Genomic DNA, 12,841 nt, shown 5'->3' on the forward strand with positions numbered 1-12,841 from the left:
GTTAGCATGGACTATACGGTTGATGTCCCTTGTAGGCCTATGATAATAAGTAAACAGTCCCCCCTTGTGGCAGGACACCACTACTTTCTGAAGCAAATTGATTTTCTGATACCACAAAACAGCTTGCCTATCAGACGTTAGAAGGTTAAATTGTTATTTTGTTGGAGGAAAACCTGACTAATTGTGTTGCCTGTTCTGAACAATTGGGTTGCCTGAACCAAGTTATTTTCATGAGGGTTGCAAACCAGAGCGGTTGCAGGGTCATAGCTAGAAGGGACTTTGTAAAATGAACATCAAAAGTTGACTTTTGTGTATTTTATTTTAGCTATCCCTAACTCGTTTCCTAACCTTAACCTGCATACATTTTACTAACTTGCTACGAAAAGTCAAATTAGACGTTAATTTGATCCGGTTTGCAGCCAGCGTTGCAGAGTTGCGCCATAAGCGCCCCTCCAGCGCGTTAGGTGGCAGTAATGCGCTCAAGAGCTGCTCATACGAGAAAATAAAGAAGAAACAGTCATAAATGGAAAAATGGCTGCTCCTGTTGGATGTGATCACTACATACGCAGCTGTTTTTTGAAAGTGAGAAATTGTTTTTATTTCGACGAGATATTAAGACTGTTATTGATTGGCTTGTTCATGTTCCATGCTTTATAATACCTAACGTGGTTTGCACAGTCATACCAGACCTATATAGCTAGCTACTTGCACGCTATTGCGTTAGGTTACTGGCTAAATTGCTAACGTTAGCTGTCTGAAGAGGACATTGAAATATGTTAGGTCATGAATCAGGAATTGTATAGTTGTAAATATTGTTTTTGTATTTTACATTAATGTAACATTAGTTTGCTTGGTGTCATTCGTATATAGGTAGCCATGCTAGCTATCTGAATAACGTTAGCTAGCGATCGGCTTGTCATGGTCTTCAATCAACGTTAGTCAGCTAACGTTACTGTAAATTAATGAATGCACATGAGCAGAATGTTTAGCTAAGTTACATCATAGAAGTATAATTATTTGTAATTGTAGGGTTAACATCTATCATCATGAAGAGGAGGCAACCCTGCAACCCTCATGGTACTTGGGACTACCAAGTACCATGATCACCAACCACTGTCAGTCAAATTAATGTAATAATAAATTACAGTTGTAAAGCGCTTTTGATTATACAAAAATGTCAAAGTGCATAAAATAAAAGTTTTTTTTAAATAAAAAAAATAATAAATAATTATATATATATATATATATATATAAACATATCATAAAAGCAACAATAAACGTATTGTAGGAAGGGTCTTAAGGCCTGCTTTAAAAGAGCCGACAGCTCTGAGATTGTCAGGAAGGAGTTCCAAAGGTGTGGTGTGTGGAAGGAAAAGGCACGGTCCCCCATGGAATGTCTTGGTTTGTTTCTCAAGCCCTGCCCAAACTTGTTTATGTCCCCCAGGCTCCATGTTGTGGTAAAGCGTATGTTTGTCGCCTGTGTCATGATGCTGAAGAGGACCATCAAATGGACCGCTTCCTGGTCAAAGAGGTGCAGTGCTCAGTCTGCAACACAGTACAGCAGGTAATTATGTTAGAGGGGAACTGTTGTCAGTCTCTGAGTCCCATCTAAATCAAATCAAATCAAATTTTATTTGTCACATACACATGGTTAGCAGATGTTAATGCGAGTGTAGCGAAATGCTTGTGCTTCTAGTTCCGACAATGCAGTAATAACGAACAAGTAATCTAACAATTAAAAAAAAAACTACTGTCTTATACACAGTGTAAGGGGATAAAGAATATGTACATAAGGATATATGAATGAGTGATGGTACAGAGCAGCATAGGCAAGATACAGTAGATGATATCGAGTACAGTATATACATATGAGATGAGTATGTAAACCAAGTGGCATAGTTAAAGTGGCTAGTGATACATGTATTACATAAGGATGCAGTCGATGATATAGAGTACAGTATATACGTATGCATATGAGATGAATAATGTAGGGTAAGTAACATTATATAAGGTAGCATTGTTTAAAGTGGCTAGTGATATATTTACATCATTTCCCATCAATTCCCATTATTAAAGTGGCTGGAGTAGAGTCAGTGTCATTGACAGTGTGTTGGCAGTAGCCACTCAATGTTAGTGGTGGCTGTTTAACAGACTGATGGCCTTGAGATAGAAGCTGTTTTTCAGTCTCTCGGTCCCAGCTTTGATGCACCTGTACTGACCTCGCCTTCTGGATGACAGCGGGGTGAACAGGCAGTGGCTCGGGTGGTTGATGTCCTTGATGATCTTTATGGCCTTCCTGTAGCATCGGGTGGTGTAGGTGTCCTGGAGGGCAGGTAGTTTGCCCCGGTGATGCGTTGTGCAGACCTCACTACCCTCTGGAGAGCCTTACGGTTGAGGGCGGTGCAGTTGCCATACCAGGCGGTGATACAGCCCGCCAGGATGCTCTCGATTGTGCATCTGTAGAAGTTTGTGAGTGCTTTTGGTGACAAGCCGAATTTCTTCAGCCTCCTGAGGTTGAAGAGGCGCTGCTGCGCCTTCCTCACGATGCTGTCTGTGTGAGTGGACCAATTCAGTTTGTCTGTGATGTGTATGCCGAGGAACTTAAAACTTGCTACCCTCTCCACTACTGTTCCATCGATGTGGATGGGGGGTGTTCCCTCTGCTGTTTCCTGAAGTCCACAATCATCTCCTTAGTTTTGTTGACGTTGAGTGTGAGGTTATTTTCCTGACACCACACTCCGAGGGCCCTCACCTCCTCCCTGTAGGCCGTCTCGTCGTTGTTGGTAATCAAGCCTACCACTGTTGTGTCGTCCGCAAACTTGATGATTGAGTTGGAGGCGTGCATGGCCACGCAGTCGTGGGTGAACAGGGAGTACAGGAGAGGGCTCAGAACGCACCCTTGTGGGGCCCCAGTGTTGAGGATCAGCGGGGAGGAGATGTTGTTGCCTACCCTCACCACCTGGGGGCGGCCCGTCAGGAAGTCCAGAACCCAGTTGCACAGGGCGGGGTTGAGACCCAGGGTCTCGAGCTTGATGACGAGCTTGGAGGGTACTATGGTGTTGAATGCCGAGCTGTAGTCGATGAACAGCATTCTCACATAGGTATTCCTCTTGTCCAGATGGGTTAGGGCAGTGTGCAGTGTGGTTGAGATTGCATCGTCTGTGGACCTATTTGGGCGGTAAGCAAATTGGAGTGGGTCTAGGGTGTCAGGTAGGGTGGAGGTGATATGGTCCTTGACTAGTCTCTCAAAGCACTTCATGATGACGGATGTGAGTGCTACGGGGCGGTAGTCGTTTAGCTCAGTTACCTTAGCTTTCTTGGGAACAGGAACAATGGTGGCCCTCTTGAAGCATGTGGGAACAGCAGACTGGTATAGGGATTGATTGAATATGTCCGTAAACACACCGGCCAGCTGGTCTGCGCATGCTCTGAGGGCGCTGCTGGGGATGCCGTCTGTGCCTGCAGCCTTGCGAGGGTTAACACGTTTAAATGTCTTACTCACTTCGGCTGCAGTGAAGGAGAGACCGCATGTTTTCGTTGCAGGCCGTGTCAGTGGCACTGTATTGTCCTCAAAGCGGGCAAAAAGTTATTTAGTCTGCCTGGGAGCAAGACATCCTGGTCCGTGACTGGGCTGGGTTTCTTCCTGTAGTCCGTGATTGACTGTAGACCCTGCCACATGCCTCTTGTGTCTGAGCCGTTGAATTGAGATTCTACTTTGTCTCTGTACTGGCGCTTAGCTTGTTTGATAGCCTTGCGGAGGGAATAGCTGCACTGTTTGTATTCAGCCATGTTACCAGACACCTTGCCCTGATTAAAAGCAGTGGTTCGTGCCTTCAGTTTCACACGAATGCTGCCATCAATCCAAGGTTTCTGGTTAGGGAATGTTTTAATCGTTGCTATGGGAACGACATCTTCAACGCACGTTCTAATGAACTCGCACACCGAATCAGCGTATTCGTCAATGTTGTTGTCTGACGCAATACAAAACATCTCCCAGTCCACGTGATGGAAGCAGTCTTGGAGTGTGGAGTCAGCTTGGTCGGACCAGCGTTGGACAGACCTCAGCGTGTGAGCCTCTTGTTTTAGTTTCTGTCTGTAGGCAGGGATCAACAAAATGGAGTCGTGGTCAGCTTTTCCGAAAGGGGGGCGGGGCAGGGCCTTATATGCGTCGCGGAAGTTAGAGTAACAATGATCCAGGGTCTTTCCACCCCTGGTTGCGCAATCGATATGCTGATAAAATGTACTGTTCATTCAACATATCAATATGGTCCCATTCTTTGTCCCATTTCATTTCTTACATCTGGTTCTTCTTTCAGGCACAAAAAACCTGCCAGGAGTGTAATGTTACATTTGGGGACTATTACTGTGATATCTGTCACCTGTTTGATAAAGACAAGAAGCAGTATCACTGTCAGCCCTGTGGAATATGCAGGTGAGTAAATGTCTTGTTGTTTGACATATACATTTCCATATATAGTTCACCCAAGTTCATCATCTGATATATCTGACCAGCTTCTGACCTCAGGCATATTTTAGATTTCCATTTTATTTGCAAATATTGGTGTCTTAAAACACTTGAATATCATATCAAATATGTACAGTCATGTTATGTACTCCTGCAGGATTGGACCAAGGGAGAAATACTTCCACTGTCAGAAGTGCAATCTCTGTTTAGCCAGTGATCTACGAGGAAATCACAAGGTGATTGTCAACCTCCGCTGACTGTTATTATATCTGTCCCTGGTCTGTCGCTGGTCAATTCCATGGTAATGGAATTACGCTGAGTCTCAGATTTTTCACTTTCAAATATATACCAAACAAAATCTTGATTTCAAAGTTTAGCAAACTGTACAACTCTAAAATCAATGTTTTTTGTTTGGCATATATATTTATGTGAAAATTCTGAGTCTCAGCGTAATTACGTTACCATGAAATTGCCCCAATACAATACTTCTAATGCCATGGCTCTTGTCTTTCACTTAATTTATCTGTACAAGACTGTTTTCTTTTGTTTCAGTGTGTTGAAAATGTTTCAAGACAGAACTGCCCAGTGTGTATGGAGGTAAGTTAATGAATAGTAAGTTCAGTTAAACGATTGCTGTGCATTTCACTTTTATTATGTTGTTTAGTATACACTGAGTGTACAAAACATTAAGAACACCTGCTCTTCCATGATAGACTGACCAGGTGAAACCTATGATCCCTTATTGATGTCACTTGTCAAATCCGCTAAATAATAGAAAGGTTTTCCTAATGTTTGGTATACACAGTGTACAATATTGTTTTATAGGAATTCACAACCTGTATTTGACAATTTCATAAGTACTTTTCCTCATACAGTTTATAATCAATACATACATAATGTTTTGTCCTCTCTAACTAAGGATATGCACACATCAAGAATAGGAGCTCACGTTCTTCCGTGTGGCCACCTTCTACACAAGTATGACATTTTCTTCATAACACTCTCAAAACCATTGTCATTAGCCTATATGACCCCCCAAAAAGATTGCATTGATGCCACTGTTAATCTGATGGCTGATACAGCAGGTGCATTAGTGGAGTCTTACTTACTCTTGTCTTCTGGTCTATGGAACGATTTTTAGAATGTTCACTGGTTTTCTTTGTTTTTCAGAACTTGCTTTGATGACATGGTCCGAACTGGGTAATGTCCCTATTCCTTTTCAAATATTGTGCTACTAATTATATATGAATCCTAATTACTTTCAATAACTTAGAAATCATATAATCTGCATGACTTTCATATAAGCAGGGATCTGTGTGACCAGGAATATTGCCTCTATATTTTCTCTTCAGTGCATATCGCTGCCCACTCTGTATGCACTCGGCCTGGAATATGGAGGACTCCTGGGAGCAGATGGACAAAGATATGGCTCAGTCACCCATGCCCACTGAATACCAGGATGCCACTGTGAAGGTATGACACATGTAACCGATGTGAAATGGCTAGCTAGTTAGCAGTGGTGCGCACTAATAGCGTTTCAATCAGTGACGTCACTTGCTCTGAGACCTTGAAGTAGTGGTTCCCCTTGCTCTGCAAGGGCCGCGGCTTTTGTGGAGCGATGGGTAACGATGCTTCATGGGTGTCAGTTGTCTATGTGTGCAGAGGGTCCCAGGTTCGAAGCCCGGCGAGGGGACGGACTAAAGTTAAACTGTTACACACACATGTATTCACTTTGAATGTGAAATGGAACTTTACAACAAACAAAAAACATGCTGACCTCTTGTGGTCCCTTGTGTTCTGGGATACTGTGACTACCCTGATCTGGTGTAGATTTACATTGGTTTATTTCATGTGAGTCACTTCAAGCTTGTATATGAGGGATATTTAAACTTCCCTTTTGAAGTTTCAGTAGTGAGCACTACTTCTGCCTCATGATACGGTTTGCTCAGCCTTTCCTTTCTCCTTTTCCCTAACTGTAGATCATATGTAATGACTGCCAAACCCACTGTACAGTGCCTTTTCATGTTCTGGGAATGAAGTGCAGTGGCTGTGGGTCCTACAACACAGCACAGGATGGGGGACTGATACAGCAGCTCCAGGAGCCACAGCCCCAGGAGCCACAGCAAGAGCCAGAGCATAAGCCCCAGTCCCCAGTGCCAGAACCATAGAATTAGAATATCTAAAATTATAATTCTATGGAGAAAACATTAGGAGTCCACCCCGTAGTTATCTCTCTGCTCCACCCTACTTCCCCAGTCTACACAGACTTAACTATACTATCCACATCTTTCCCAACGTTGCTCTGCCAAGAGTACAGTTAGTCATGCCTGGGTTCCAGAACCTGGTTCCAAGTACTTGGGGACCTAAACTTTTATCCACAGTCTAGTGTGTTGTACAGTAGTTTTTGGATTGAATTTCTGTTATTACATACCCATTAAAAAGCCATTGCTATTGAACTATTTGTTTCTCAGATAAAAAGCCAGCAGAAGAGAATTGTGAATGAGGAATTCATTTTCTTATAGATTCTCCGGTACTTTTTGTATACTTTTTAACCAGTAGTTCTGAAAGTAGAGCTCGCTAGCCAAAAGTGGTCCCTGAAAATTGTGCACTGTGTGACGTGCAGATATGTGCACCACATCATTGCTCTTTGCTGTGTTTGGTGAGCCGTTGGGCCCGCCCTGCAACCTCATTGGATAACGCTGGGCAGACCTCTTGTTGGCTGTCACTCAAATGTGAGGGGCTGAAACTTATTGACTAGAACTCAAATTGCTAGGCGGTTGGCCCACTTTTGGGGAAATGGAGGGAAATGGAGAGGAACAGCTTCAAGAAAACAGTTGCTTTCAAACTAGGGATTTCGTGGCTAATTAAGGTAAGACAGTAATTCTGCTCATAGATTATGCATGTATGAACTATACATTGACACATCAAGTCCAAAGCGGGAGGTTTAAAAAATACTTTCTTAGTTGCCAAAGTACCGGAGTATGTCTTTAATGTGGAAATCAGATGCCTATAATATCTAATATAGTCAGCCACACAATTTATTTTCCCATTTTGTCCCAAGTTGGAATGGATTCCTATTTGTCAATAATAACGCTTTCACAAAATGTGTGTGTGTGTGTGTATATATATATATATATATATATATATATATATTTTTTTTTTTGTATATGTTTTGTGAGGAGTTTACCAATGTTTGGGTGGCTTTGCATGTCTAAAAGCCTAACTAAATGTTTTAGACTGACATTTTACAATAGTAATGGGATTTAATGTTTATTTGTAAAACTCAGGTATTTAACACAAATATTTTATATACTGTGTAACATCAAATCGTGTTCATTCCATGTATGAGCTGAATATACATTTGACTTAGTCCTGTGGATTATCATGAATAACACATGTATGTCAATTATTGAATAAATACTGCAGTTAGACAATGGCTGTTGGCAACTATATCTCACTCCATGCTTAACTCATATTGTTGGTACTGTTGTTCAAAAAAAGGAGAGTAGTGGAGATTGAAAATATTGCATCTGTATTGCCATTGGTGTCATTCATTGATGTGGGTGTTGGGATTCAGTGACATTTTAACGTAACTAATAATAAATACCCATGATTGTGACAAATGTAATTTCAGATTTGCGTCAGTTATCCCAAAACAAATAGTGAATAGTGGTGGTAACGTGTTCTTTATAAAAACAAATGCAATTAACATTCTGTGAAATGTATAGAAAGTCCAACAAATTATACAAATTTATAGTCTGATACAGGGGGATTTTGTATAAGCTTTAAATGCCTGATTTTGTATAAGCTTTAAATGTTATCTCCTCTGCTAGGAACTAGCTGAGGGCTGTTTATGTATACAGTAAAGCAAACTGACACCGCAGACGTGTTGCTGTCAGTGGTTCCCAATAGAACTGGCTGCCGAGTTAGTACTGAAGAAACTGGGGGAGGAGTGGGCCCAATGATGTATGGGGCTGGGGAGGAGTTGTGCCCACATGGAATTCTTGGAACGTGATTATGTCAGTGACTGATGGCAGAGCTGTTGTGCCACCATCAGAAGTCAGACTAGGAGAATCAGTCACTGCGATGATGACTGGGTGTTGTGAAGAAGACTCATTTTCTGGGCATTTTATTGAATGTTGATTCATGAAAGATGGCGCCGGAAAGGATGCCTGCCGTTTTATTGGCTCTTAACCCACCGTGCTATTTTGTTTAGTTTTTTCGCATTGTTTGTAACTTATTTTGCACATAATGTTGCTGCTACCGTCTCTTATGACCGAAAAGAGATTCTGGACATCAGAACAGTGATTACTCACCTCGAATTGGACAATTTTTGACGGTAAGGATGTACTCAACACCCGAACAGGCCCTCATCCCCGTCATTCGCTGGAGAAAGAAACTGAGATTTCACGGAAAGAGATTGGGGTGCCGTGTGAGGATGAGGTGGCGAGTGGCAAATCTCCCTTTGCCATCTGTACTTTTAGCCAACGTTCACTTAGAAGTGTCCTTGTTTTTTTAAAGAAAAGCAACATTTTTTGTCCATTTAAAATAATATCACATTTATGTTGTAAATGAGTATTGTGGCTGGAAACGGCAGATAAAAATTAAAAAATGGAATATCTACATCGGTGTAAAGAGGCCCATTATCAGCAACCATCACTCCTGTGTTCCAATGGCACGTTATGTTAGCTAATCCAAGTTTATCATTTGAAAAGGCTAATTAATCATTAGAAACCCCTTTTTCAATTATGTTAGCACAGCTGAAATCTATTGTGCTGATTTAAAGAAGCAATAAAACTGGCCTTCTTTAGACTAGTTTAGTATCTGGAGCATCAGCATTTGTGGGTTTGATTACAGGCTCAAAAGGGCCAGAAACAAAGACCTTTCTTCTGAAACTCATCAGTCTATTCTTGTTCTGAACAATTAAGGCTATTCTATGTGAGAAATTGCCAAGAAACTGGCTCCAACCAGAATAGAAAGAGGAGTGGGAGGCCCCGGTGCACAACTGAGCAAGAAGATGTACTGGGGTTTGCCGTCGGGGGTACGCCAAATAGACGCCTCTCAAGTCCTCAACTGGCAGCTCATTAAATAGTACCCGCAAAACACCAGTCTCAACGTCAACAGTGAAGAGGCGACTCCGGGATGCTGTCCAGTGTCTGTGTTCTTTTGCCCATCTTAATCTTTTCTTTTTATTGGCCAGTCTGAGATATAGCTTTTTCATTGTTGACGTTGAGACTGGTGTTTTGCGGGTACTATTTAATGAAGCTGCCAGTTGAGGATTTGTGAGGCGTCTATTGGCGTACCCCCGATGGCAAACCCCAGTTTGGGTATACCTGCTGTAGACCAAACTATCTACCCACAGAGTTTTCATCTGTATTTTATTTTTCGTAGCTGTCTACATACCACCACAGACCAATGCTGGCACTAAAACCACCATAAGGAAACAGGAAAATGCTCATCCAGAGGCGGCACTCTTAGTGGCCGGGGACTTTAATGCAGGGCCAATGCTGGCACTAAAACCACCATAAGGAAACGGGAAAATGCTCATCCAGAGGCGGCACTCTTAGTGGCCGGGGACTTTAATGCAGGGAAACTTAAATCAGTTTTACCTCATTTCTATCAACATGGTAAATGTGCAACCAGGGGGGAAAAAAACTCTAGACCACCTTTACTCCACACACAGAGACGTGTACAAAGCTCTCCCTTGCCCTCCATTTGGCAAATTTGACCATAATTCTATCCTGATAGCAAAAATTTAAGCAGGAAGCAGCAGTTACTTGGTCTTTTAAAAAGTGGTCTGATGAAGCAGATACTAAACTACAGGACGGTTTTGCTAGCACAGAATGGAGTACATCACCATAGTCACTGCCTTCATCAATAAGTGCATTGATGACGTCATCCCCACAGTGACTGTATGTACATAACCCGACCAGAAGCCATGGATTACAGACAACATTCACACTGAGCTAAAAGGTAGAGCTGCTGCTTTCAAGGAGCGGAACTCTAACCCGGAAGCTTATAAGAAATCCCTCTATGCCCTCCGACGAACCATCAAACCGGCAAAGCCTCAATACAAGACTAAGATCGAATCGTACTACACTGGCTCTGACACTCGTCGGATATGGCAGGGCTTGCAAACGATTACAGACTACAAAGGGAAGCACAGCCGAGAGCTGCCCATTGACACGAGTCTACCAGACGAGCTAAATAACTTCTATGCTCGCTTCGAGGAGGCAAGTATCACTGAAACATGCATGAGAGCATCAGCTGTTCCGGACGACTGTGATCACGCTCTCCGCAGCCGATGTGAGTAAGACCTTTAAACAGGTCAACATTCACAAGGCCACAGGGCCAGACAGATTACCAGGACATATGCTCCGGGCATGCGCTGACCAACTGGCAAGTGTCTTCACTGACATTTTCAACCTCTCCCTGTCTGAGTCTGTAATACCACCATAGTCCCTGTGCCCAAGAACACTAAGATAACCTGCCTAAATGACTTCCGACCGGTAGCACTCACGTCTGTAGCCATGAAATACTTTGAAAGGCTGGTCATGGCTCACATCAACACCATTATCTGGTTGCATCACTGCCTAGGATGGCAACTGCTTGGCCTCTGACCGCAAGGCACTAGAGGGTAGTGCGTGCGGCCCAGTACATCACTGGGGCCAAGCTTCCTGCCATCCAGGACCTCTATACCAGGCAGTGTCAGAGGAAGGCCCAAAAATTGTCAGACTCTAGCCACCCTAGTCATAGACTGTTCTCTCTGCTAGCGCACGGCAAGTGGTAACGGAGCACCATGTCTAGGTCCAAGAGGCTTCTAAACAGTTTCTACCCCCAAGCCATAAGACTCATGAACATCTGATCAAATGGCTACCCAGACTATTTACAATTTCCCCCCTCCTCCACACTGCTGCTACTCTCTTATCTATGCATAGTCACTTTAATAACTACCTACATGTACATATTACCTTAATTACCTCGACACCGGTGCCCCCACACTGACTCTTTATGGGTACTCCCTGTATATACCCCTGTTATTTTACTGCTGCTCTTGAATTATTTTACTTTTTTTAGGTATTTTCTTACCTGCATTGTTGGTTGAGCTTGTAACTAAGTAAGCATTTCACTAAGTTCTGCACCTGTTGTATTCGGTGCATGTGACATGATTTGAGTTGTAGGTTTGAAGGGAGGTTTGTGTAGCTTCAGCTTCTGAGGATTGTGAGGCTGGGTTAGGGTTAAAACTGTCTGGTAGGTCTGTCTCCTTCCAGGTGTCTGAAGGGTTGTCTATGGTGGACCAATTGACCTCTGAGGATGACTCGAAAGACTTTGTTCTAAAATAGAACCTATGCCGAATTACCCATTTTCACAAATACAAATCATATTTTGGTGTAGAGAAACACAGCACACTTTTTACACTCTCACTTTATGTAATCTTGGACAGTATGGTGCATTAGATGACAATTATAAAAAGGACACTCACTCACTGGGTTGGAAGATGTTACCATCACCATAAAGAAAGCATAAAGGGTGGTCCTTAGAATCTCCACTATGTTCCTTAATTTCTCAAAGAGTAAAATAAATGTAAGTAAAAATGTAGTTAATTTTCAGTTGGACCCTCAACAGTACTATGGGAAAAGACAAGTAGTAAAGCTGTTACACTAATCATGATCCTGATTAGTTAGTGTCCTCTTCAGCATTAAAAGGAATTTACAGACAAAATGAATACAAATTCAAAGCCGATGTTCCTACTGCATATCCTGTGCAGGTAAGACTAAAATCAAAAGGACATTATGAACAGATGTTTGAATGGGGCATGTTTATATGCAAGACAAGCAGAAGTGGGTGGGATCAATAATTCATTTGACTAATTTCCAAGGCAATATACACTTCAGTCTTATCTATATTTGAAGATACCCTTTCAAATTCAACCCCCCAAAATCCTTTAATTAGAGAGTATCCAGCAAACCGATTAAGATATCTTTACTGAATAATTAGAGAACAAATGAACCAATGTGAAGACAAAACGCTAAACATGTTGTGGTTTGTGTAAACAATGAAAAACAGTCTAGTCATCACCGGAATAATGTTTATTTAATCATAGGAAACCAAACCAAAAGAACCTTATTTCTTTGGTGGAAAAAAACAGACCGATACATATTTTGCTTGATGCAGAGAAGCTGCAATCACATTGCAGCATAATGTGAGTACATGGGGAATTGATCATAAGATATGGCTGGTAGTTATCCTATTCCAACTACACTGTTTTCCCTTCATGTTCAGTATTAGTCAGAGCAGGTTAAAATCTACAGTGCATTTAGACCTTCCCTTTTTCCACATTGTTACATTACAGTCTTACTCTAAAACTGATACATT

The 12,841-nt window shown here is 42.2% G+C and overlaps 1 protein-coding gene across 1 annotated transcript; it reads left to right on the plus strand.

The window, feature by feature from the left end:
• Positions 1 to 456: 456 nt before the first annotated feature.
• LOC112248299 (RING finger and CHY zinc finger domain-containing protein 1) lies at positions 457 to 7,901 on the plus strand. The gene is made up of 9 exons (XM_024417207.2): positions 457 to 582; positions 1,445 to 1,564; positions 4,317 to 4,432; positions 4,623 to 4,701; positions 5,018 to 5,062; positions 5,385 to 5,443; positions 5,636 to 5,665; positions 5,818 to 5,938; positions 6,445 to 7,901. Exons 1-9 carry the CDS (start codon positions 532 to 534, stop codon positions 6,631 to 6,633), a joined length of 810 nt encoding a protein of 269 aa, XP_024272975.2. The 5' UTR covers positions 457 to 531; the 3' UTR covers positions 6,634 to 7,901.
• Positions 7,902 to 12,841: the final 4,940 nt, after the last annotated feature.

The sequence above is a fragment of the Oncorhynchus tshawytscha genome, linkage group LG04 (genome assembly GCF_018296145.1).
Source record: "Oncorhynchus tshawytscha isolate Ot180627B linkage group LG04, Otsh_v2.0, whole genome shotgun sequence".
Classification (NCBI taxonomy): Eukaryota; Metazoa; Chordata; class Actinopteri; order Salmoniformes; family Salmonidae; genus Oncorhynchus; species Oncorhynchus tshawytscha.

Excerpts from the sequence above, each read along its gene's own strand:
- LOC112248299 (XM_024417207.2), top strand. The coding sequence starts at position 532 with ATGGCTGCTCCTGTTGGATGTGATCACTACATACGCAGCTGTTTTTTG. Across the intron at positions 583-1,444 it reads TACGCAGCTGTTTTTTGAAA|GCTCCATGTTGTGGTAAAGC; the intron begins GTGAGAAATTGT and ends TATGTCCCCCAG. Across the intron at positions 5,666-5,817 it reads GATGACATGGTCCGAACTGG|TGCATATCGCTGCCCACTCT; the intron begins GTAATGTCCCTA and ends TTTTCTCTTCAG.